Here is a 26,674-nt window from a genome sequence, read left to right as displayed (position 1 = left end):
TGATCTATGTGTCTATTTCTATGCCAGTACCCTGCTGTATTAATTACTACCGCTTTGTAATACAACTTGAAATCTGGAATTGTGATACTTCCAGTTTTGTGTTTCTTTTTCAAGATTGCTTTCAGCTGTTTGGCGTCTTTTATGGTTCCATAAAACTTTTAGGATTGTTTAGGAGGACATTGTTTTAATTTGATGAGTTGAAACAGGAAGTTATTTTAAGGTTTTAAGTAGAACTAATCCTGTGGGTCTAGCACAATATTCCTTGTACCATGATGATTCTATGCGTGAAAAGGAGAAACCCTAAGACTTTTTTAAATGAAAAAATAACATGTGATAAAATGCCACCTTTCCCCATACTCTTCATTAGTAAACTAGATGAGTATATTATTTTCCTAAAGATGGATTTTTTTCCAGTGCTATTTCTACTCTCCTTCCATCTCTTTCATACTTCAAACCTCCCTCTTTCCTTATGTTCTTGGATCACTGATATCCCAATGAGATCTGGATGGTCAAGTGTACGTAGAGGACACAACATTAGTGTTATCCTTTTTTCCTCATTTTGTCTTTGGAAGCCACTTGCTTTTATTAATTCATTCAAAATACTTTTTAGTATCTATTATGTGCTAGCTATTATTCTGAATTAAGACAAAGATTTTCTTGTACAAAATTAAGAGTCACTCAACAACTACCATGTTGAGGCGAAATCTCTAGATGCACATACCTAATATCTCATCTTCCTATTAAGGGCCTTTCAGTTCCTTTTTTCATGGCTTTGGGGCCAAGTCACTGATTTATATGATTAGTAATGCACTCTGTTAGTGATCACTTTTAAGGTGCCAGGCATTCTACGTTTATTATCTCTTGTTATTCCCAAATCTTATGGAGTAAGATGATTCTTACTTAGAAATAAGAGAACAACAACCAGAGAAAACAAATAGCTTTTCCAAAGATGCACAGCAAATCACTGGTGGCAGGCCTTTGATTTGAACCCATGTCCTTGCCATTGAGCTATACCATTGCCATCTGATAGGAGCAGAGGTGTGATAGAAGCATTAAATTTAGGTTCTATATAGTCCTTGTTTTCTCCACAGTGCCTCAAACTCTGTGGAGGAAAGATATTAAGTAAATCTAACTAGTGATGATTGAATAATGAATCTCTAAAGAACAATGAGAATTTGAGGGCAAGGAAAAGGAAGAGAAAATACAGTGCATGCTATAATGACCATCAATGCTGATTTACTTAGTGTGAGCATTTTGTAAGGAAGTAAATAAAAATGTTTCAGAACTCACATTTTCTGCTAATTGTTATAAATCATTTATTATTTTGTTATGGATATGTTAAGAGTTTTGGGAGGAGTGGCTTTAATAGCACACAAGAGTCATGTCAGTCTAGCGTCATGGAAAATGAATCAGATTCAGCTATTTCCATTTCTATTCTTGGATCCATTGGTAATGAAGAGAAATTCATTGAAGATCACCTGTATGACAACTGCTCTACTGATAGAATGAATTTAGTTATATTTAACCTACTTCACAGAGAAGTCATGAAGATTAATAAACACTTAGGAAGCACTGTTGTCACTGAGAGCTTAAAAACAATAATACCATTAATAATCCAGATTCATGTCTCATATAACTCCATCAACCTGTTATCAAGATGAATTGTGATCTATTGGCAAGAGATTCATACTAAAGGATCTTATACTTTGGAAAAGATGGTAATTATAAGTTACTAATGATTGTTTCTATTATTTTATAATTACTAATTGCTGGAGTATGACAGTGCTATATAAGAAACTAGAGAGGAAAGACAGCTTCTGGAGGTAGAGAAGGCAGTCTAGAATTTTAAATTTCATTGGGATTGGGTAGGTTCTTTGCTCTGTAGAACCTGTACCTTGGGCGAACAAGGAAGGGTATTGCACTGATGACATTACTTGTCTCTGTTACAAATCAGTAAAGGATCTTCCCCCAAAGTCATTGCTGGAATGACAGTGAAACCATCGTTATTAACTGTATATGCACAGCCTTAGTGGTCTGGCTTCTAAGGTGAGTGAGGACACAAAGCATAGGAATAGGAAAGGTCAAATGTTATCTTTAGCATCTTACAGGTGGTACTAAGTGATTAGGGCAGGCATCCGTAGCCAAAGGTAGTAGCTAGAAAGAGAGTCACACTAAGAGAGTAGTTATTTTGTTTTATTGGCACTTCTCCAAAACCAGGATTTTCCTTTTATCTGCCTTGTAGATGGAATTTAAGAAACTTTTATTCTGCCAAAAATGTATTCAGTTATTTATTTCAACAAATAGCCATACAGCAGTATGACTGGACAATCACAAAGCAGATGTGTGCAGACATGAGGCTTTTTTTTTCCCCTACACATATTCATTGTTTGTCTGTCCAGAGCCAATAATATATTCTATCCCATTGCAAAGGAGTCAGTCTCATTCAATCATTTCTAAAATTTAGTCTTTCTTCAGTAACTATTGAATCAAATTCACCAGCTTCCTTCCCCTTCCCATGGGATTTTCTTCTCCCCCTGGTCTGGTTTCAACTTTCACATAGCTCAGACATATCCAATATCCAAAGAGGTCAGTAGGCATGTGAGGAAAGTTTCTTTTTTCAAAGTTTGGTGCAGGTTGGTACAGTTGCTGATTACATGGCTAATTCAACTTCAGATAATCTCTGTTGGTTTGAGCAGGAACAGATGGGTTCATTTATGTAACACATTAGGTGATCAAAGGATACGTATATGAGTTCCCCATGCTGCCTTTTGGTGTAGATGCTTCTTTATATGTACACCAACCACCCTCACCACATAACTTGGCCCAACCTACAGCCATTCTCTGAGATTCCCTTTCCCTGCCATAATGCTGGCTTGTAAACCAAGTCACCTTCTGGGTCTTACTCAAGAAATCCCCTTTACTCCACTAAAGACTGAAAGTAATTTTAACCCTCTCTCCAACTTGCTATGCTATTTTTCTATTTCTCTTCTCCCTTTATGCTCCAGAATCCCAAGATCCTCAGGATCAACAATAGAGATGGGTGGTTTGTCATCTGTTCATTTAGTCATCAGACATTTATTGGACACATATATTCCAGACACTATTCTAGGGAGTGCTAGAATATACCTGTTTCTAAGAAGGGATCTGATTTTAGTAATTTGTAATTCAGGGCGAATATTGGACTGTATTTTTCCACTCTTTTATAGAATGTTTTCAACTAAAACCTAAGCTCTAATGGTAGAATGGAAGGCTGACTCTAATTAAAATCATGATGGAGGAGAAAACAGACAAGGGAGCAGTTTGGAAAGTGCACTGAAAGTGGCAAGACTAGCTAGTTGTTTACCAAACTATTTTCTCCCCATATATGCAACTAGAATACATTTCCAACCTCCCTTACAATTAGGTGAGGCTTGTGACTGAATAATGACCAATAGAATGTGGGCAGAAAAGATGTGGGCCACTTCCAGGCCTGGCCTGTAAAACCCTACATGCAGAACTCTCTTTCCCTGGCTACTGACTGAGTGGATAGGACCATGGAACTGAAGAAGCCACAGACAAAAGAAGCTTGGATTCCCTGAATTACCTTGTGGAAGGTCATCCACTGAATACCCACATGAGCAAAAACCAAAATTCTATTGCTTTAGATCACTGAGATTTGGAGGCTTTTGTGTTGGGTGTTTTTTTTTTTTTTAATTTTTTTTTTTTAACGTTTATTTATTTTTGAGACAGAGAGAGACAGAGCATGAACGGGGGAGGGTCAGAGAGAGGGAGACACAGAATCTGAAACAGGCTCCAGGCTCTCGAATTCACGGACCGCGAGATCATGACCTGAGCCGAAGTCAGCCGCTTAACCGACTGAGCCACCCAGGCGCCCCTGTGTTGGGTGTTTTTGTTGTTACATTAGGAAGCTTTACTCTAATACACTGCCTTACATCATAACAGGTAGCAGCTTCTTAGTCCATCTGTAATGCACACAATAAATTCATGTGAACTCAGTGACTGAATAAACACTCCTTCATTTGCAATCAACTCTACCCTCAGAAACGCTCAGAGATTGTACACATTCTTTCCTATCTCACACTCACTCATCCTTCCCTGGACAACTACAGGTGAATGCTGTCATACACACATGTTTGTACCCACCCACAGAAAGATCACATTTCAGGAGACTCACTGGGCCCTATGGAAGATAGAACACAATTATATACTTTTCATTGCAGCAAGAGAAATTTAGGTTATAAGTAAGAATTTCTAAATTACAGAGGTCAACTAAATAAACAATCAACAGATGAAGGTCATAAAATCTATACCTTGAAGATCTTGGATGAGGAGTTTACCTATCAAAGTTTTGCTGGATAAATAGTTATTGTCATTAAAACTTGGAGACTAACACATTTAACTCTCCCAGCAGGGGCTGGCAGACAAACCCCCAGTTCAGAAACTCTGCCCAACTCCAGGTCACCTTCATCAAACCTGATAGTATTGAGTACATTACTCCTTGGTCACGTGACAGTGCAATGAGCCCAGCAATAGCTGGCAGAGGTGGCGGTAATGAGCGGGAAGGGTTTTCACAATAAAGATTCCCCAGGCAGTGCATTTTTCTCTAGCTAGCCCCCAGTTCATAGTAACCCATGTCAGGGATTCTCACATGAGAAACAGATGGAAAGAGAAAAGCTATAAAAATAAATCCATTTTGAAATGCAAACAGGTATAAATATTTTGAATCTTTTTATTGTATAGACCGACTAAATTAGTTATTTATTGTGAGAAAAAACCCTTTCACCCTCAGTGGCAGGTACTAAACTATATTGCCCTTTATAACTTCTACAAGACTGATGAAGGAAGGTTAAAATTAAAATCTGCCTTTTGGGACAACCAGGTTTACATATCCTCGGGAACTTACCGTGCATCTTTTGCTATCTGTGGAATATGGTAAGACCCGCGAAAATCTTAAATCCTTATTGTAATAGAGCTGTATTGTATTATGTTTTACGGAGAAAAAATTACTGAATTTTTAACAGTGTAGCTATCCATTTTTCTTGTTTAAGGAAAAATCCAGTTTGATTCATGCAGAGTAGTCAGGGTATATAAAACAAATAATAATTCATCAGCCCCAGAATTATTATGTTTTCATTTATAAAGATTTTGCTTGAGATTTTTACTCATATATTCCAGTGAAATAATGCAATTTTGTATAGTTCTTATTCTTGCATGGTTGTATTTTAATAATAATAAAGTAATACAATAAGCATATCCTGTCTCCTCTTGATGAAAATATCAAGATTTATTTGCTAAATAAATAAATATTCAGTAATGGATCTGTGCTTAGTAATGTTTAATAGAAAAGTTTTCTGGATCAGATATCAATTACTTTAACACTGAGGTGGATAGAGTCATATTTTGTCTTTCCATTGCAATTTAACTCCCAAGAGTAAATATGTATGTTCAGACGAATAATATATTGTTTTAAAATAGACCTTTAAGAATTGCTTTTTACTAAAATTTATAACCCTGTTCTTGTTCAGTCATCATTTACCAGTAAGGATAATACATTCTTATGCTTTCTAAAATAGGAAATAAAAAATTCCTCATTTTATTCTTTCTTCTTTAAAATATTATAATTTTATCATGATCATGAGTTTTCAAGATAAGACTATTTTCCTCTCTGTAATTCACTTTCTCAAATGGAAAAGGTTATAGAATTAAAGAGCTTATATCCCCAGTATTATTATGAAAGTGTTACGACCGGGTTGGTTATAAAGATGATAAATCATCTTGTATTTGTACCACAGAATTCTTGTTAGAAACAGAGAATCATTCCCAAAGTATGTAACTCCCCCATATACAGAGCTAAAGTCTCTGTTCTTAAAATATGAAAATGTTGGTCTTTCCAATGGGAAATGTGGTTTTCTGGCACTACTCTGTCTTCTCAACAAACAGGTCACTTGTCCTTTGCAGTAGCAGGTTACGGCACTGTTTGCTTCTGGTCTCCATCATCTACTGTTACCTTTCACGATTGCATTTTTCCTGGACTTCTCTGGAACTATATAATATATCCTCCATAGTATATTTTCATTCAGACAGAATGGCATTTAAAGAAATGCCATTTAATAATCCAAAAATAAGTGCAAGTAATGTAAATTTTTACTGCAGCTTCTCAAGAAAAACCAATGAGTTAGGGCAAGATGGAGCTCTTGGAATGGGATACATGGCAGGAAGCAGGTATTACAGGTACTGTATCCATAATGCTCTACAAAACGCATACACACATACACATATGTGCGCGTGTGTACACACACACACACACACACACACACACACACACTTATATGGCAGCTTCTCTCCAAGTCTCTTTCCTACTCTAAGCTCTCCAAATACTCTCCTCAAATTTATTCCCTAATAAACAGATAAGTAGTTCCTTTCCAGTGTTAATCTCTAGGAATATTGTGAATGAGATAGCTGATCCTGTTTAATTCTAACAATTATATGAAAATTTATAAAACACACTTTGTGTATTAATCTTGCGGCTTTATCATCCATCTCTTACTTTTCCTTTTGATGTGTTTTCCTCAAGCATTCTTTTACACTTTTTCTTATGTCGTATGTATTTATGTAAGGCAAGTCATTACACTTCTACCTTGGGATATAAACAAACAAATAAATAGATTACCAATCCAGATAATAAGGGAAATTGAGGTTTTCAGATTATGTAAGACTTTATTATGCATTCTTAGTTAACTACCCAAAAGTCACTTTCTATAAGATGTAGAATCTAACCAAAAATGAAAAAGTAATAATTATGATATAGATCAAAACAAATTATGCTAATATACATTTAAGTTCAATTATTGGTAATAATGTCATAATATTATCATAATAATGGCATCACCAAGATGCATTCAATTTTGCTATCTTTGTAGTAGCTGTAAAAATTAATTCCTAGTCCTCAAACTGTTGTGTCTTAAATAAGGAAAATATTCTTCCCAGATAGCTAACTTGAAGAATTTATGACTGTCTTGCATCTCAGCTATAATATTTTAAGGATTCCATAGTATTTAGAAATGTACAAACTACTAGTTAAATCCCTATATCAGAAATCTTTGGTTTCAAGTGGTAGGAATCACAGCTCAAACTGACTTCATTATATTTAAATTTTAAAGGAGGAGAGGGAGGCAGGGAACAATTGATTTGTATTATTGAAAGACCCACAGGTGGCACTGCCTTTAAATACAGCTTAATCCAACAGCTCATTCACTGCTCTGTTTTCTGCAGTCAGCTTTATTCTCAAGTTCTGCCTGCTATCCCACTTCCTGTACCATACTTTCAAATGCTAAGATCTTGAGTAATAGCAAAATGCTCAAATGTCATTAGAGATCTCAAATCACACTGTTCTGAAGAACAGTGAGTGCCTCTTCCACACAATTCCTGAGACTTGCTCTTTCTCATTAGCCCAAATTGCACTTATGCTTATAATTGAACCAAAACTGAGCTCAGAGTAATGCCGTGGATTGACTGGTCTGCATCAGTTAGGTCACACTTTTAGAGCAAGTAGAGATTGAGGGAATTCTCCAAGGGGGGAAAAAAAAGGAGGAGGGAATGCATAGTAGGTAACCAACCAACCAATGGCCATTCCAATTCTCATATAGAGCAAAAATATAGCTGTTTATGGGAATTATAACAACATTGTATTATTTCACTGATCATGAGTCTAGTAAATATTGATAGGATAGCAGTATCTTTAATATTTGTATTGTTTCAAATCTACTTTGGTGGGGATGGAATTAAGGAACTTCCCCAGAATACAATACAGCAGATTGAACATAAAACTTTGGAATCAACATGAATTTCAAGTGAAATAGAAATGAACTATACATAAAAATCCTGTGGAATTATTTATTTCTCTAAGTGTATATATGGGTTATGAGAAGAAAGTTAAAAATACAAAGATTGGTTTTGGAGAAGTAGACCAGAAGTCTGAAGTGAGAATTAAGAATCTTAGGAATGGAAACCAATTTTTTCCACTTATATCTAGAACTCTGAAATTATAATGAAGGTCAACGGGAAAATGTAATTTATTATACAAAGATTCATTATATATATAGCTTTCTCACACATGGAATGCAAAAATCACAATATGCTATGTTTTTAAAAGTAGAAACTTTTATTATTTATGGGGGGGCAATAATGATAACTTAGCTGTAAAGTTGCTGCCTTTTGCTATTTTCTTGCTGATGTGAATTTGTGGATAACTTCCAAGATAGAAGTATTGGCATTAAAAGGAGTACAAGATAAAACTCAGAAAATGGTTGGGAAAGAACTAATGACAAAGTGTTGGTATTACGAAGGCACTGTAGAAGTTAAAGTCTGAAACTGATCAGTAAAAAGAAGTCATATAAAACTGACATGGTCCCATCTCATACTGAGCAATTGGGACCTTTAGAAATGAGATTTCACTCTAACCCAAAATGTCAGAACATTTTGTTATGGACAAAGGGCAGAGAAATGACATAGACACCAGAAAATAGAGAAGGAAATGAAACTTAGAGAAAGGTGGTGATAGAACACTAACAGATTTGCGTATTTCTCAAAGAGTTTTTAAACTTCTTAAGCTTTTTCTTTAAAAAAATTTTTTTTTTTGCTGTGAAAAGTTCATTCACAATCCGTTGGCTGTGATTCTGATGACGTGTCCAACAGAAAATACTGATGATGATGGCGGCATCTATGTTTTGTACTTTACTTCCAGAGAGTTTAAATTTTATTTTATGCATATTTAGCTTCATAACAGATAAAGCTATCCCTCATATATATAGATGAGTCTGCTGATCTACAATCAGTATTTCATGTTTGCACAGATGCTTTTCTGGTGGTTCTGACAGTTTCACTAAGTCAGACTCTCTCTATTAATCCAGTCCTCTTCTGTAGCTATGACTTCATATTTCCCTGAGAACAAGCTGCAGCCAGGGTACAACCTGAATATGAAACTAATTTTTCCATCCAGGAAAAGCTGGTTTGTTCGTTTGAGCATCTATTTCATTGGATTATTTGATGCTGGTTATCTTACTTCACTCATCCTTCGTACGTTGAACAGAAATCACTTAAGGTTTAGGTAAAATAAAGAACAAAGGCTGTGACAAAGAAATAAGTCATATCTCAGAAGCTCTGAACATTTTATTTGTTCTTTTTGAAGTTATTTTTTTTTTGAAAAAGATTTTTTCTGAAGTTTTCTTTTTTACCATTAAAAATTCAGGATTTGGAAAAGTTTGTTTTTAGATTCAAATATTGATGGACACCCACTAGATGCTTGGGGCATGAACATAACTTGAAGATGTCATTCTCAAGAGGATTAAAACCTGTTAAAGAGATAAGACATACCCCCCATGAAACCTTAAGAGACTCTAGAGTGAATAGTATAGATTTCTTTAAGAGTTTGAAGGGGGATACTGAAATATTCAGGAGACTCTTCATGGACAGGGTGGGACTTAAATTAGGTACATCTGGAAGGATAGTCATTTACAATATGAGAGAGAATATGTAAGTGTTTCTTGGTGGAAAGAACTTTTCTGAACAAAGAGAAGTTCAGAAGCAGGAAAAGCACAGGCTGGTACAAGTTAGTGAAATCAGCAGAGCTGATGATTAAGGTTTATACTGGAAAAAATGTAGGAATTAGGTACAGATTGTGAAACAGATGCACACAGTTGAGAGGCTTGAATACCAGGAAAGAAGTCACTGAAGTTCCTGAGGAAGGATGTGACAACCACAAAGGCGATGTTCCAGAAATATTCATTGGGTGCTGGCGTGGAGATATATTGGCATGAAATGATACCAGTGACGTTGGTTGGGAAACGTTTTCTGTAATCCAGATGTTATGATCATAAATCTGACCAGGGCGGTAGCAATGGTTATGCTAAGAAAGGAGTTAATATGAGATGTATTATAATGGCCAAATTCAATTAGTTTTGAGACTCACTAAATGCCAGGGAATAAGAGGAAAGAAAAGTCAATGATAGCTTCCAGATTTTAAACCCAAATAATTGGGTGAATAATAGTTATCCTTATAACACGTTCGTGAAAAGCAGGGAAGAAGGAAGTCGTGGTGATTATAAAAATCACTTTTGAAGAATGTATTCGCTGCATTGTTGGTGGTAATTTCTATAAGGATGAGCAAATAGCAATGTCCCAGGAGGCATTTGGAAACGCTGTGTTTGAATTGGGTGGAGATTTTCAGGTAAGACTATACTTTCCATCCCTAATGTTTTGTTTAGCAGTAATCGCTAAAGCCACCAGAATAGAGACCAGCCCCCTGCCGCCAAGACTGTACGTATGAAGAACTTATCAGTGATCCAAGGACAGCTTGGAAGACCACTGAATGAGAAGGCAGGAAGAGCAAGGGAGAAAGAGCAATCAGGAGGGGTGTGTGTGTGTGTGTGTGTGTGTGTGTGTGTGTGTAGGAGAGAGGAGGAAACAGAGACAGACAGACAGACAGACAGAGACAGGTAGAAAGAGAAGAGACTGTCACTGAACTCCAGGAAGGTGACTTGGAGAAGAAGGAGGAGGCAAACAGTACAGAAGGTCAAACTGCATGAATAACTTGAAGACCTGAAAACATGAATAACACTGAAGACCAGCCTTCTGTGGTACAATAAAATGTTCTTGATAAAGGGCAAACTTTATCCTCTTTTGCTGAGGTTAGACATCTTTCAAAAAGAATTGAAAGATTTTGTTTTTGCAAGAAACTTAATCTGCATAAACTATGTTTGATATTCTTTTTTAAAGCATTCACTTTCCTAATGGTAAAAATTTGGAACTGCATCATACCTGAAAAACTGATTTTTTAATAATAAATTTGGTCATAGTCATCTAAATTTCACCTCTAATTGTGATAAATTGTAAAAGAATGCATTAACGGATTTATTTCTCGTGTTTTCTTCTGGAATGACAGAAGCAAAGCGAACATTTTTAATCAGTTCAACTTTCCTACCAAAGAACAATACAATCTGGTTAACTTTCATATCCATCAGGGGCACAGGGCTTTTCGGACGTAGGTAGAGGTTTATGAGCATAAAATTGAGAACAATTAGCACTCAAATTAATGTTACATGAGATTCAACATCTGGTAAGTATGTCGTCATTTTGGGTCATAGACCACCTGCTAGGCTAAATGTTCATACAACTGCAATTTACTCTGCATACAAATGGAATAAGAATGACACTTTAAAAAAATTTTTTTTTCTAAATTTAACAGTTTGAATGTAGGGGCCTTCTCATGTCTTAAAACTTCAACTAGAAGTTCATAATAGATGGAACACATGAGATAAAACAGGGGATTGAAAGGAACAGAAGATACTTTTATTTTTGCAAGCATATTTTATGATAAATTAGCTATATTGCTAACATTAGTTTCACTAGTCAATCTAATCACTGCCACTATCAGTGCCATTCTCCTCTTTATCCACCAAATATTTAAGAGCGAGTAGAGGTCAACCTTTCAAACTCCCCATTTATTTATGTAATTGAGCCCTCAAACATCTGGCTGCTTCTGGCAATAGAGCTGCACCAGAAAATGACAAATCTCAAGATGCCTCTTGCAAGCCTACTGCCAACACCAGCCCATGCCCAGCATACCCTAATCACTTCTGAACTTTGGCACTCTGGAGCCTCCTATCATTTCTGTCAATGTAGGCCTTAAAGCTTTAAAGGTGTCCTGCCAGGAACCCCCTCTGAGCTGGAAGCAGGTGCTGACAGGAAGTTTCAGCCCTGGGATCCAGAAGCTTCTATGTCTAGATATACTCTGGGTTTGTATGGAGGTCAGAGCAGACATAAAGCCTAGCCACACCTATTCAGGGGGCCTCTTGCCCTCCAAAGGTACCCAAGACGCCAAGGACGTCTCCATGGAACAGCCCCCAACATCATCCCCAGCCTGGCCTGAAAGCCTCAGGCCTTGTAAGTCAGGGAGCAAAACCAAGTTAAAGAGCAAACTGTAGCCAAAGATCACATACCTTCTGGCCTTGATCTCCAGAGTATGCTAATTCCTGAAAATGCTGACAGTTTATAAATTTAGGCATCTTATAGAATGCTAAATGATGACCACAATCGAAATAAACGCGAGGGACACCGAGGTGGCTCAGCTGGTTAAGCATCCAACTTCAGCTCAGGTCATGATCTCATGGTTAGTGAGTTCAAGCCCCGCATCAGGCTCTGTGCTGACAGCTGGGAGCCTGGAGCCTGCTTCAGATTTTGTGTCTCTCTCTCTGTTCCTCTCCCACTTTTGCTCTGTCTCTCTCTGTCTCCCAAAAGTAAATAAGTGTTAAAAAAAATTTTTTTTTAAATATGATGATCATATATCAGAAGGGTGAGTTAGTGTCCTTTTTGTTTTTACTTAGTTGCCTTTCTACATGATCAGGTTCTTGGCCACTTCAGCCAAACTGGTGAACTCTTCCCTTACTATATACAACTAGACAGTATTAGGCTGGAAGCAGAAGATGTGCCTGTGGTTATCTACAGAAGATTTCAAAAGCAAGGAAACTTCCTGCACCTTTGAAGTTTAAATGCAAAAATCACAATTTTCACCTTGCTTAGAGAAACGAGACAGTCTTTAAAAAAGAAGCAGTTTGTGATTCAAGCACCAACTAAAGAGCCTTGTTAAATCTGCATGTTAAAGCACCTAAAAGTTACTCTATTAGTTCTGAGAACTCTGTGCTTGCTGTGTACTTTTCTAGATAGAGGAGGAAATGTCCTATCTAGAATCATGTCTATTAAAACCATCTATTTATTGGCATTGCCGTGCTTCTGTAACACGCTTCCCATTGATTCTTAGAATAATGATTATTGTCATGGCTCAGTTGTCATGGGGATAGTTTTAAGAGTCAAGTTTTGATGTCCAGCTGCCTGACTTTCAATTCTGGTGGCTCCATTTGCTCCCTGTGTGATCCTAGGCAAGTTTGCAAACTCTTCTTGAAGCTTTGGTTTTGCCGTCTGCAAGGTGAGCATCATAATAGGCCCACCTACATAGTTGTTGAGTGAAAAGGATAATCCTGGAAAAGTGTATAGCACAGAAGTGCCAGATAAATGTTGGCTCTCAATAACATCAAGGGATTACCTGATCTTGAGTCACCAAAGAAAGACTAAAGCATGTCTAATATATTTTGTTCTGTGTTTGTGTTTAAAAGATATTTTGTGATATTTTGGTTTTTTCAATAAGCATACATGTTAACTCTCTGTTTGACAGCCATGCTTTATTTGATTAACCAAAATGTGTCAAAGAGCTTTGAAAAATTGTTGGTCTGTGGAAGGGTTTAAGGTGACTATTGCATGTAGGGTGTAGAACGGGTTACGGTCATGCGGGTGGGTAGTTGGTGTTCCAGGCTCCAAACAGAACACCCCTACTTTTATCAACTTTAAATATTGGGGTCCTCAAAGGATACAGGAGTTCTGATTCACAAGGGCACATATACCCCAATGTTTATACAAATGTTTCAACAAAGCCAAATTATGGAAAGAGCCTAAATGTCCATCAACCGATGAATGGATAAAGATGTGGTTTATACACACAATGGAATACTACTTGCCAATGAGAAAGAATGAAATCCTGCCATTTGCAGCAACGTGGATGGAACTGGAGAGTATTATGCAAAGTGAAGTCAGTCAGAGAAAGATAGATATCATATGTTTTCACTCATGTGTGAAACTTGAGAAACTTAACAGAAGACCATGGGGGAAGGGAAGAGGAAAAAAAATAGTTACAGAGAGGGAGGGAGGCAAACCATAAGGGACTCTTAAATACAGAGAACAAACTGAGGGTTGATGGGGGGGAGGGTAGAGAAGAAGAGGGGTGCTGGGCATTGAGGAGGGCACTTGTTGGGATGAGCGCTGGGTGTTGTAGGTAAGTGATGAATCATGGGAATCTACTCCCCAAACCAAGAGCACACTTTACACACTGTATGTTAGCCAACTTGACAATAAATTATATTTAAAACATATATGTATACTGGGCTTCTCAGTAAATTTTAGTTTGAACAAAGTGTTCTGCAGCTAAAAATAGGAATGGAGTATGCCAGAGAGGGTGGATAAAAACATTCATGGTTTCTGTATCTATTATTTTTTAAAGGCATATTACAGATAAATAATGAAGGCTGTATTTGAATCATTACCATTTCAGTTCTGATTCTACATTAAAAACTGACCTTTAACCAAATCATAACTGAAGGATATTTGGAATTGCATCATTTTCCCTTTCTGGCAGTGTTAAGTCAGGAGAGCTCATTAAACCCTCTGTTCATCATCCTTCATTTGTGAAGTCTATTACAATTAACCAAAGTGTTATCACTCAGAATGGAAATGATTTAAGTGAATCTGGCCACCAAAACCCCATAGTTGACATTTGTCTGTATCTCAAAAGTAATCCAGAGCCAAGCAAGCCTAAAGCAGAGTGCAGGGGTTAGGTCCACGGTCTCTGCAGTCAGACTGCCAAGGATGAATCCCACTTTGTCCACTTACAGGCTGTGTTCTTGTGTAAGTCACATCCTATCTGTGTCCCTCAACTTTCTGTTCACAAAATGGGGACAATAGCACCAATTTTGTAAAGCTATCATGAGGATTTAAAAAGAAAATGTGCACAAAGTACTTAGAACAAGGGAAGGTAGAAAATAAGTACTCAGTAAATATTAGTTCTCATGGTCATTAAGTATATGAGTTTGTTTTGCAACCATTTTCATGACACTTGAATTATTTCCAAGTCTAATTACAAAAATCAGCATATTTGTCATTTCAAATTTTCTTCAACTACAGAAGGGATGGTAACTAAATTAATTAGTCTTATATTTTAATTCTCACTTGGCAATTTTTCTCTTTCCTTTCATATAACGTTATTTCTTTAAATCTTAAACTATGAACAGAAAAATCAAATTCTCTTGAAAAGAGCACACAGAAAAATATTAAGCCTGCAAGCTTGTCCTGAACTTTCTATTATTTTGAATGGAAGGAGATCCATGTAATCTAACCATATTTTACTACTATGCTCTGTGTATGTTTATATTTTTTAAAAAGCATAAATAATGAAATACATACAATAAAATTTTGATATATCATGCATTTGACATTTTGATGCATATACTTCTACTGTGCCTCTAATATTGGTATTTATAATGCCTTCCAAGTACAATTCCTGAAATTTAGGGGGAAAATACCCTTTGATATCAAAGCCTTTAATTCATTTCCTATTGTATTTCAGATCTTCAAGGAGTCCACATGTTGCCTCAGACAGCTGACTGGTCATCTTTTCCTCCCCAACAATACCTCTTGACTCTTGGGTTCAAAAACAAAGAAGACGGAAAATTTTTGGAAAAACTATCAAGTAGGAAGCTGCCTACATTTACAGGTAAATCACATGGACTTATTATTATCCTTCAATGCTGTTCTAAGGCAGGAACTGTGCATTCTTCAGCAAATCTTATTCATCACAAGGCCTAGCATATAGTAGTGCTAGACCCCAAAAAATGTTTGTTGGGTAATTATTAACTCCTTCCAGTCTTCTTTGCGGATTAGTTAACAATACCTGGGATTCAGACTCCCCCAAGATCAATGCAATTCTAGAGTGCCTGCCTCCCTCACTCCAACCATCTCACCCCTATAGCACTAAACATAAAGTGCCTAAACATAAAGCACTTAAAGAATACAAGTTCTTGTTCTTATCAGTTAGCAAATGTAGAAGGAAATTATCCGACAAACGTATTATGCAAAATAAAAAATATAGCCAATGACAACTTTAAATCACTTGGATTATCTGCTTTTGTACTGATATTTGTTCCATTCTCATGTAATTAACCGAGAGCTTAGATCTCCTGAAGAGTATTACAGTTAAATGGTATTGAGTAATTCTAGTTGAAACTTTCAAAAATGAAGAAAATATTCACATGGAGTCGAAGTCTCAGATTTGTGGGCAGAATTCATGACCAGGTTAAATTTATTCCTTCAGCTCTACCCACATAATTAAGGATTTGTGTTTTATCTGGCACTCTATCCTCCGAGGTTTATCTCAACTTCAAGCCACATTCAAAGTCAATGGGATCTGCACACTTGAATAATACCTGGGAGGAACAAGACAAGAATCAGACACATTTATGACAACATTTTTTCACAAGTCAGGAAAAACACTCTGCAGAGAGAGATGAATTGTTATAGGCTGTCTCTTAGATCTCTCAATCAGGAAACACAACAAAATGAATAAATGATAGTCTCGAAAGGGCAATGTCTCCTCTGCCTTTCTCCTCATAGATCTTTCATTGTTATGCATGTGGTCTAGGGATGGTACTGGTTTCTACACTAAAGATTTCATATCTATTAACATTGAGATATCTGTATATAGCTTGCTAAAGAAAGCATTTTTGAGATGAAAGTCTGGAAAAATAGTATAAAAGTTTACTGTTACAATTTTTAGAACATAAAACTCCCTTCGGTCTGCTGACCAAAGAAGACACAGTGAGGCACATGGAGACAATGGGGAAGCGGATCTTGCCAATACTGGATTTTATTAGAAGCACCCAATTGAATGTAGGTATATGAGTGTCTTATATTTGTCCAAAGCACAAATTTTAGACAATTCCAAAAGTATGGAAAGTTTATGGTGCAAATATTGCAAATATTGGAAGATTTCAGAAGCATTCATGGTAAATCTCATCTGCAGAACCAAGCAAAGTTTAGCTGATAATTTGGGTTGTTTTAATATATTTTAAAACAAAAACCACACTGAGATACCACCTCACACCAGTCAGAGTGGCTAAAATGAACAAATCAGGAGACTATGCATGCTGGAGAGGATGTAGAGAAACAGGAACTCTCTTGCACTTTGGTGGGAATGCAAACTGGTGCATCCGCTCTGGAAAACAGTGTGGAATTTCCTCAAAAAATTAAAAATAGACCTACCCTATACCCAGCAGTAGCACTGCTAGGAATTTACCCAAGGGATACAGGAGTGCTGATGCATAGGGGCACTTGTACCCCAATGTTTATAGCAGCACTTTCAACAATAGCCAAATTATGGAAAGAGCCTAAATGTCCATCAACTGATGAATGGATAAAGAAATTGTGGTTTATATCACAATGAAATACTACTTGGCAATGAGAAAGAATGAAATATGGCCTTTTGTAGCAACATGGATGGAACTGGAGAGTGTTATGCTAAGTGAAATAAGTCATACGGAGAAAGACAGATACCATATGTTTTCACTCTTATGTGGATCCTGAGAAACTTAACAGAAGACCATGGGGGAGGGGAAGAAAACAAAGAACAGTTAGAGAGGGAGGGAGCCAAACCATAAGAGACTCTTAAAAACTGAGAATAAACTGAGGGTTGATTGGGGGTGGGAGGGAGGGGAGGGTGGGTAATGGGCACTGAGGAGGGCACCTGTTGGGATGAGCACTGGGTGTTGTATGGAAACCAATTTGACAATAAATTTCATATTTTAAAAAAACATATGTATATGTATGTATATATATATATACATACACACACACATATATACACATATATATACATATGTATATATGTTTTAAAGTATATATATACACACACACATATATACACACATATATATACATATCTATATATATATATACATAACAAATTCTGGAAATTGCATAGTGTAGCATTGCAATATGTTTTAAAATATATATATATACACACACACACATATATACACACATATATACATATGTATACATATATGTATATATGTGTGTATATATGTGTGTGTGTATGTATATATATACATATATGTATATATGTGTGTGTGTATATACATATATACATATACGTATATATGTGTGTGTGTGTGTATATGTATATATATATTTTTAAAACATATTGCAATGCTACACTATGCAATTTCCAGAATTTGTTAGGCTAGTGTCTCTTTAAAGAGATTTTTCTTTGTGCCTTCCTGATATCTAATTCAAGTTTGCAGTACATTTGTCACTTCAAATCAGCAACACATTTTTAGTGAACACAGTGTTTCCCTACTTCATTTATTGGGCTATTATACGTAACTATTTTGTTACGTACACAAGAATTCGGAATTTTCAAGCTAGTGCCTCTGCACCACACTTCTAAATTGGATACTACCCTAAGAGTTGGCAATTGATCTTTGTACACCCCTAAGGTAAGTTGTCTGATCCAGGGAAAATTTGCCCTTTCTACTTTTCAGTGTTAAAAAGCCCAAAATAAGACCTGAATTATGCTGTACTGTTTTACAAAATGTAAGCCATTATGCTGAAAGTTCATAAAGGGAACTTCCCATTAACAGGCTATAAAGACTACAGATTTTTCCCCTTTTAAAATATTTTTCAAAAGGCCTAGAAGCTGGAAATTTTGAAGAATTTTCTTTTTGTGGCTTTTGTATTACATCATTGATTTGATGTTCTTACCTTGCAAGGGGAACCAAGGGGGTCATCACAAACAGCTACTTAACATCTGTTCAGCAGTTTATCTGCTCAATAACATTATTCAGCATTTTTAAAAAGCTATAAAACCCCTAATCTATTTGTAATTCTATGCATTACAAATACAAAAGCACATTTTTACTGATTTTCCTACCACATAGCTCCCCCCCTCCCCATAACTGCGTTCCACTCAATTATCTCTCCTATATTTCTACCAAGAAGAAATCCAGGAGTGCCTGGGTGGTTCAGTCGGTTAAGCGTCTGACTTTGGCTCAAGTCATGATATCACGGCTCATGAGTTTGAGCCCCACATTGGGCTCTGTGCTGACAGCTCAGAGCCTGGAGCCTGCTCCAGATTCTGTGTCTCCCTCTCTCTCTGCCCCTCCCCCACCCACACTCTGTTTCTCTCTCTCGAAAATAAACAAACATTAAAAAATTAAAAGAAGAAGAAGAAGAAGAAGAAGAAGAAGAAGAAGAAGAAGAAGAAGAAGAAGAAGAAGAAATCCATTTCCATTTTCTCACAGTTCTAGAGGCTAGAAATCCAAGATCAGGGTGCCACATGCTCAAGTTCTGATGAAGTCCCTCTTCCTGGCTTGCAATCGGCGCCACCTTCTGTGTGCTCACATGGCAGACAGTAAGCTCTCTGGTGTCTCTTCATATAAGAGCATCAATCCTATCACGAGGCTTCCACACTAATGACTTTGTCTAATCCCAGAGGCCCCATCACTATACCATCACACCCAGGATTAGGGCTTCGATATATGAATTTGGATGGGTGGATACAAACTTTCAGTTTATAGCAATCTCATTGGCTCTACCACAAATTTTAGGTCCTGTTCTCCAATTTACCCTCTATCATAACCTCCTCCAGCCATACACACACCATCACCAACCTCGGTTAGAGACCCGCGTACATCATCCTTGTCATCACCAGACCCTTGCAAGCAGTGGAATCTTTGCTAACAAAAACCATCACCATACAGCATTATTTCACCTCTTCAGTTCATGGTTAACCTAGCAGAGCCATGGTTAGCTTAGCAGAGCTGAAAGTTGTGGAAGTGATCTCTTGGTGCCCTGGCTCTTTGGGGCAACAGTGGCCATACCTTATTACTTGTCAGGGCACTGGCCACATCACCTCTTGCCAGTTCATATCTCACAGTGTGTTGTGTATGCACTTTGGGCCTATCTAGACATCACACACTTTTTAAATATTCTTCACTCATTTTCTTCTCACATTTCAAAGGGCATTCTATCCACTTATAAATTTGTATGTGCATGTATCTTCATGTGTCCATAAAGGATATTTGAAAACCACAACTAAAATTCTTAGCATCGAAATAATCCCTCAGTCTTCTTTAAAATAAGTCAGCACCACTTTGCTACGTGCAAGGCATTTTATCAACATTTCTACGTTAACTCTATGGGAAATGGAATCTTCCAAAATAGTTTTTAGAAGATTATCTCAAATATGGATGCAATGGAATTGAAGCAAGTGAGCCAGAAGGTACCCAGGAACCACAAGTATATCCAAATATTGGACTCTAGGCTTTTTCTTGTATGTCCAACTACAGCTTCATAAAGCAGGACTGAATAAAATTGGCTGCGAAGGTAACCTAGCTTAATGAAGCAAGTAATGAGTTGGTAAGTAGAAATTATTACTACATTGTGCCATTAACTGTGACCCAAGAAACACTCAACAGTGTTTTTAAGATTCCCTGAAGTATGTGTTTTTTTTCTTGTCACATATCAAATGGTGTCCACTTGAATGTTTAGGTATTGCATTGTTCATATTAGTTGTTACCCTCACTTGTGACACCTACAGATGAAGACTTTGGTCCAAGGCTATGCTTTGTGTAACCCTAGGGCAAGTCGCTTAACCTCTGAACTATTTTTTCTCATTTATTAAATAAGCTGATATCTGCCAGGCCCACCAGAGTTGTTGGAGACCAAAAGTACATAATCCATGTTGAAACACTTTGTAAAGCAGTACAAATTTCAGGATTTTAAATTGGTTTTAGTTTGTTTTGACAAAGGACAGTTTGATAGACCTTTGTTTTTCTTTATGCAAGCTGTATACTTGGAAATTATATGTTCCTCTAAAATGATTGTGTGAGTGTCCTACAGATTTCTAACTTTTTTCCTTAGATCACTAATGTGCTCAGATCTATTCACAAAGGCAGGATTAGAAGTGTCATCTCCAGCCATGGAGTGAATCTACTCACCACAGTAGGGCTTCCCAGGGAACATGAATTTTCATCTCTTGCCATGAGACGGTAGAAGGAGACAAGGACATTCCTGGTTTTCTGTGTGTCAGGCAATGATTCTCCTTACACTCTGACCCCAGTTTCCTTATCTTTATAGATTCCTTTACTAGGCATACAACAATAACACATGGCCAAACAAGAATGATTCTGGTACCGTAAGAGTTATAATCTAAAATATTCTACCACCTTCCTACCCGTTGGCTCTGAATCCCATTTAACGTCAACCCCACTCAACCAATAGCTCTGCTCTAATGGTATTTTTCCTTCTCTGGATCCTTGTCCTAATTATTTCACATGCTACCATATGCCATTGTGCTTTTCCATTCATTAACTTTATTGGCTGCTGTCAGTTTCAACCTTATGTACTGTGCTTCCTGGGCTAAATGTTAAAGAGTTAAAATAATAAAATCTCTCGCCATGCATGAAGCCTTCTTCACAGCCTGACTTGCCAAAAAATGACCTAACCATGTTTTAATACCTCATTAATTTTACTTTTAATTTCCTCCAAGTGAAGCATAAAAAACGTTTACATATACACATTTGAAGTGAACAATGATATGCGTTTTCTACCCCTTTTTTGCAATTAATGATTCTACACGTATGTCAAATGGAAATATATTTACTTGGGTTCTGCTTTCTAATGGTATTATATAGTACCACTTACTTGCCAAACATTTAACCATACCTGCTGTTAAATCTAGGCAATTCTCGGACTGAAGCTTTCATTTGCACTTGATATTTACCTAACCTTCATTGTACCTGTATGAGGTTTTAGCTTCAGTCTTGGCCACTTTATTACACTCTTTCCAGCAGCTAAGGACACTTTTGATCACTCCTGAAGTCTCATTGGGAGGGCTACTTTCCCTTTAGATTTAGCTTTTGGTAACATTAGATGTTTAACCTAATTCCTTCATGTTTCATTATTTCCTTTATTTTCTTAAAGAAACAGCATTAAAACATTCCTCCTGGCGTTAGATATCAATTGGTATCTCTTTTTCACTATGTCTCTCAAAAACCCGCATCTTGTATAGGTAAAATATTAACTTATAGTCCCCTGATAACTAAACTGCATTGGCTTAAGGTAGTGGGGGAGGATAGGTAACGATTAGCAGTCAACTATGCTCTCTCCCTAGAATCTGATTTGTATGGAGCGCTTCCTGTTTTGTTATGCATCCAACAATCAAGCTAACAAAGCACCATTGCCTTCCACTATTTTTATTTTCCTGATGTTTTGGAAAATTACACTGATAGATTATGTTCCCGAGCAGACTGCTGTTGTTTCTGCTCTTTGGAGTTGAGTCACTACACCACTTTCCTACAATGAGCCCCATTGTTTATTTTAAAGAAGAACAAAGAAAGCAATTTTTCTTCAGAAAGAAAACAGTTTCTCCTGCAACTTGCTTTCCTCTATTTGACAGTGTCCCATTGTTTAGCTACATGTTTAAACTAAATGGGTAAGCTAGCTATTTTGTCAAGTCAGAGAAGGGATCCCAAATCCACAATTGCAATCATCACTCCTATAGGCTCACAGGTTTTCAGATAAATGATTAATCAGGAAAAACAAATTAGCAGAGATAGAAGGGCATTAGTCAAATGGCACAGATAAGTGTTAGGGAGGCATATACAGCATATACAATGTAATGCTCCTCAACCTTCCTATACTACCAAGACGCTAGAAGAGTGCCAACTTCTAGAGGTCAGTGTCCATCAAAACACGAATGTGACATTTCAGAAAGAACTGCTTTCCACATGCAAGTTGAAATTCAGATGCTCTTTAGTAATGCTAGTTTCTAATAATTTTTCTTTTTAGAAGAGATTCTATTTTAAGAAGAAAAAATCATGTCTGCCTTCTCTAATGTCTGGAGAGAAAAATCTGTTCTATAAACATATACAAACTAAAATAGTCTTTGTTCAAATATTAGGCTTTAAAATGGTGGTTTGTTCAACTTCAACTTGAGATATTTGAATATGGGGAGGGAACCTAGCTAAAAATCATATTTCTAGGGCAACATATCAAGAGATAGTGATTCACCCTGTAAGGCCCAGTACTCTGCACAGTTAACAAAACCTCATGATTCCTGTACAGGTGGTCAAGGAGGAACCCTATTATAAAGGAACACCAGTCATCCAGACTTCCTCTTCTGAGCACCAGGATGTGGAATGCAGTTGCCAAACTATATCTTTCTGTGACTTCCCACTTCTTATCACCCTCCAAACACAGCAGAAACTCAAAGCTTTTCTATTAACCCTTAGATACCCCTCTGTCCCCTTTTTCCTAAATATAAATGAGAATTTTGTGATGTTTTATTTTTCCCATCAAGCATTACAATTTGTATTAGAAGTTTTAGAGAAGGTCATGTCTCCTGTTTTATGGCTGACTGGCACACCTTATTAAAAGTGTGCCCCATTTTTAAGAAAGCCCAAAATACCAATAGATTCATGGGGGAGGGGTTGGCCCTTACAAATGTGTACGTAGCCTATTTCAAGATGGATTGTGTCAGTTGTTGGGATGGTCCAAGGAGCCAGAATCAAGTGCTCTAATACCACAAGGAGGGGAACCAGAGTCCAAGGCCATCCAGTGAGAACTAAAGGTAAAAGCAGATTTAATTTTAGCCATTAGGGTAGACAGAATTCAATATGCATAACATTTTTCAGGATTCAACTTGCATAAAAAGTATTCTTTTATATACACAAGACAGTAGGCAACTCTTAGCTCCTATGATGCCTTGGTGACATAGATAAAGTCACCCTCTCTAAATGAACACAACTTTGTGGGATCCCCACTGGGAGAGTGGAACACATTCAATTTCAGTCCCCTCTTTTCCCCTCAGCCCAGGTTCCTTCTACAGGGCCACCTGCACATCCTTCTCAACAGTCTTGCAAAGCGTTTCCTTTTTGTACATTCATCTGTTTGAAGGAAGGGTGCAGACAATTCTCTAAAATAATGGAAAGAAACACTTATTTGTGTTAGGTAGCCATCGCTTCCAAGGATGTAAATATAATAATCCCTGACTTCAATCTCTAGGGAGAGGTCTATTTCCATGATTTTGGTCTAAAACATTTCCTTTTACTGGGAGACCAGGGGAGTTTCCACGGGTGCTCGGGTGTGATGGAGAAGCTGCAGTATGCCAGCCTCCTGAGCCGGCTGCAGAGAGTGAAGGAGCAGTCCCAGGTGATCAATCAAGCAATGGCGGAGCTGGCAACCATTCCCTATCTACAGGACATCAGTCAAGAGGAGACGGAATTGGTAAGTGTTTTTCTTTGTTTAAGGCTTTCACAGGCCCCCAGCCAACAGAAGAATGATATGTCCTGAAAAACAAAATTGTGAGAATCAATGTAGTCTGAGGGCAACCTGCCCAACCCTCCTGAGGCATTTTAATAAAGAAATTGGAAAATGTAGAAAGATGTGTTTCTGTCTTTTATTTGCTCATGTCGACTAGCCTCCATTTTTATAGTAAGAACTTTGTGATGTGTAAAAACATGGAAAAGGGCTGATTACTCATATTGTGGGTCAGGCTTTTTGCTTTAAATAAAATATAATTTTGATAAATTATTTCTTAAACTCCCAGATGGGTTAGTATATAATTTTCTTGTAAGAGAAAGTAGAGAGGACAAGAGTAATTACTATATAAAAAACAACCCTACGAAATAGTCTTTATAGTTTTCTTATTCACTTCTAGCATCACATATATGTTGGCAGTGCCAACACACACACACACACACACACACACACACACACACTGGTACATTTAGATAAAACAGTTGTTTCATTGCAAGGGAAAATGTAGTTAGACAAATGGCTTTTTTTTTTAACTGAATTGACCAATTAACTCAGAAAACACAGAGCTAGTCAAAAATCAGTTGATGGACTATCTCACAGAAACAATCTTCAAACAGATGTGTCTATTATAACCATAATTAATATGAGAAATGATGGCTCCTCATTTGTAAAACTATTACTAACCAATGTGAGGGCCATTCGAGGAAAGGTAAAATTCACTGTATATGGAAATCCTAATGTGTTGTAAGGGAGGGCTCTTTACTTTGAGGCTTTAATTGAAGGTAGCTAAAACTAATTATAGACCTGAATTGAATTCACATAGCAAGGATGAGAACAGCCCAAACCAATCACCTGTAATTTTCAGGTAACTAAAGCAACCCTCCCTCTTTGAGCTTTTAAAGTTGTAACAAATTAATCCATCAAGAAGTGAACTGCCAACATTTATAATGTTCATCTGACCCTATAAAAAGGTATTATAAATACTGATATTCAAAGTATATAAAAGGGTCTGACTAGCTGAATGATAAAACTATGCGTACCAAAGTATTAAACTGTGGGGGGAGGGAGTCTAGTAATCAAGGAATTACTAAATCAAAACCGGCAATAATACTTTGTAAACCTTTATGGTTGTGCGCAGTGGAGCACCTTCTAAAAGGCTAAGTGTTTATCCTTCCATTCATAACGCATTCAGGAGTGCAGTAAGTATGGAGTTTTCAAAGTGCATATTATAGCCAATTTTAGATGATTAATGCTCCTCTGAGATAAGAGGAAGCAAAGAAAATGTTAATTTAAGAAGCTGGCACAGTGTTGATCCTGTCTTCCTAAAAAGCACACTCAAGATTTAAATGAAAAATACAGGGGAGTTTTCTGCACTTAGGTCTTCTTAACCACCTATCTGGAGTTTTTTTTTTTTTTTCCCTCTGGAAATACTTACATTTCCAAATATATACACAGAGCATCAAACTAGCATTATTGACATCCCTTACTCACATGTTGTGCAATATCCCATTATCTGAAACCTTGGAAAATAGGATTTCAGGGGTATTTTCATAATTTATATGCCTACTAGAAAAAAATGTAATGTATATGGATGTACATGTACAGGCCAAATATTTAAAAATCATGTATCTTACAAGATTTCATCACCTTAAGTAATAGATTTTACTTTCCAACTTCCAAGCATAGGTTAACCTAGAAAATAAATCCTGGTAATATCTTTTATGATGCTATATAAACAGTGACTGCTCAGTAGAAGAGTTTTGAGTGACTCAACTCTGCCCTCCTGCTTAAGCTCTGCAATATCTAAAGTACAGAGAGATTATCTAAGGGTTCATACTCTTTGATGGCACAGTGAACTGAACTGACATTTGTTCTTTTTTAGAGAACTTTCTTCTCTACCTTTGAATATCGCATGGCTCGATGCAGCTTCATTACCTTACAACTGCATACGTAGCATGTAGATCAGATTCTTTCAATTGGGACAAGGCAGTTTGGGGCAAAGGGTGGAATTTTTTAAACTTGCCTTTCAAAAAGGCAACTTGGTTATTTTGAAATTTTAGGAAATAAAAGGATAGTAAAAGAACTTAAATGAGCTAGATCCTTTAAAATGCAATAAAACAGCACAATTTTAGTATTGTCCTCGGGTGAGCTTTTGCATGAGGCCTAGAATTATGATACATTAGCCTCAGGAGAAAATACTAAAATGCGCTCATGTACTACATGCCATTTCCTGAGAGAATTAACTACCGCCTTCATTCTTTACAACCCAAATCTGTTTTTACAAAACAGCAACACTTACTACATTAAAACCTATATGTTTTCTACAAATCCTCAAGAAGAATCTTTCCATTGTTACAATATTTTATATCTGCAATAATACTTGGTAATGACTGAAGCAAAGATGAGGTGGCGGTGTTCATTGTCGGAAAGATGAGTAATAAAATCATCAGCGTACAAATGATTTTTTAATTAGGTTTTAATCTGTGTATTTAGAGAAGTTATTTCTGTGTGAATTCCATGCTGATAATTTTTATCTTGGTGCCACAGCTGCAGTCACTAATGGCAGATGCTATGGACACCCTTGAAGGAAGAAGAAACGATAAAGAACGTGTGTGGAATACAATCCAAAAGGTAAAACTTTGAGCTGAAGGAAAAAAGATATATTATTCTTGGAGAAAATGTCCATCTTGGGTCAAAT

General features: G+C 36.8%; 1 protein-coding gene across 1 annotated transcript in view; it reads left to right on the top strand.

Moving 5' to 3' along the window:
- Nucleotides 1-26,674, top strand: part of SPATA16 (spermatogenesis associated 16) — a 219,796-nt gene that overhangs the window by 159,230 nt on the left and 33,892 nt on the right. Inside the window, exons 6-9 of the mRNA XM_030330286.1 lie at nucleotides 15,227-15,373; nucleotides 16,433-16,545; nucleotides 23,779-23,943; nucleotides 26,524-26,607. Coding sequence (XP_030186146.1) covers nucleotides 15,227-15,373; nucleotides 16,433-16,545; nucleotides 23,779-23,943; nucleotides 26,524-26,607 — 509 coding nt within the window. The remainder of the gene's footprint in view (nucleotides 1-15,226; nucleotides 15,374-16,432; nucleotides 16,546-23,778; nucleotides 23,944-26,523; nucleotides 26,608-26,674) is intronic.

The sequence above is a fragment of the Lynx canadensis genome, chromosome C2 (genome assembly GCF_007474595.2).
Source record: "Lynx canadensis isolate LIC74 chromosome C2, mLynCan4.pri.v2, whole genome shotgun sequence".
Classification (NCBI taxonomy): domain Eukaryota; kingdom Metazoa; phylum Chordata; class Mammalia; order Carnivora; family Felidae; genus Lynx; species Lynx canadensis.
Note: the sequence above shows the minus strand (reverse complement) of the source record. Positions and strands in the feature narration are given on the sequence as shown.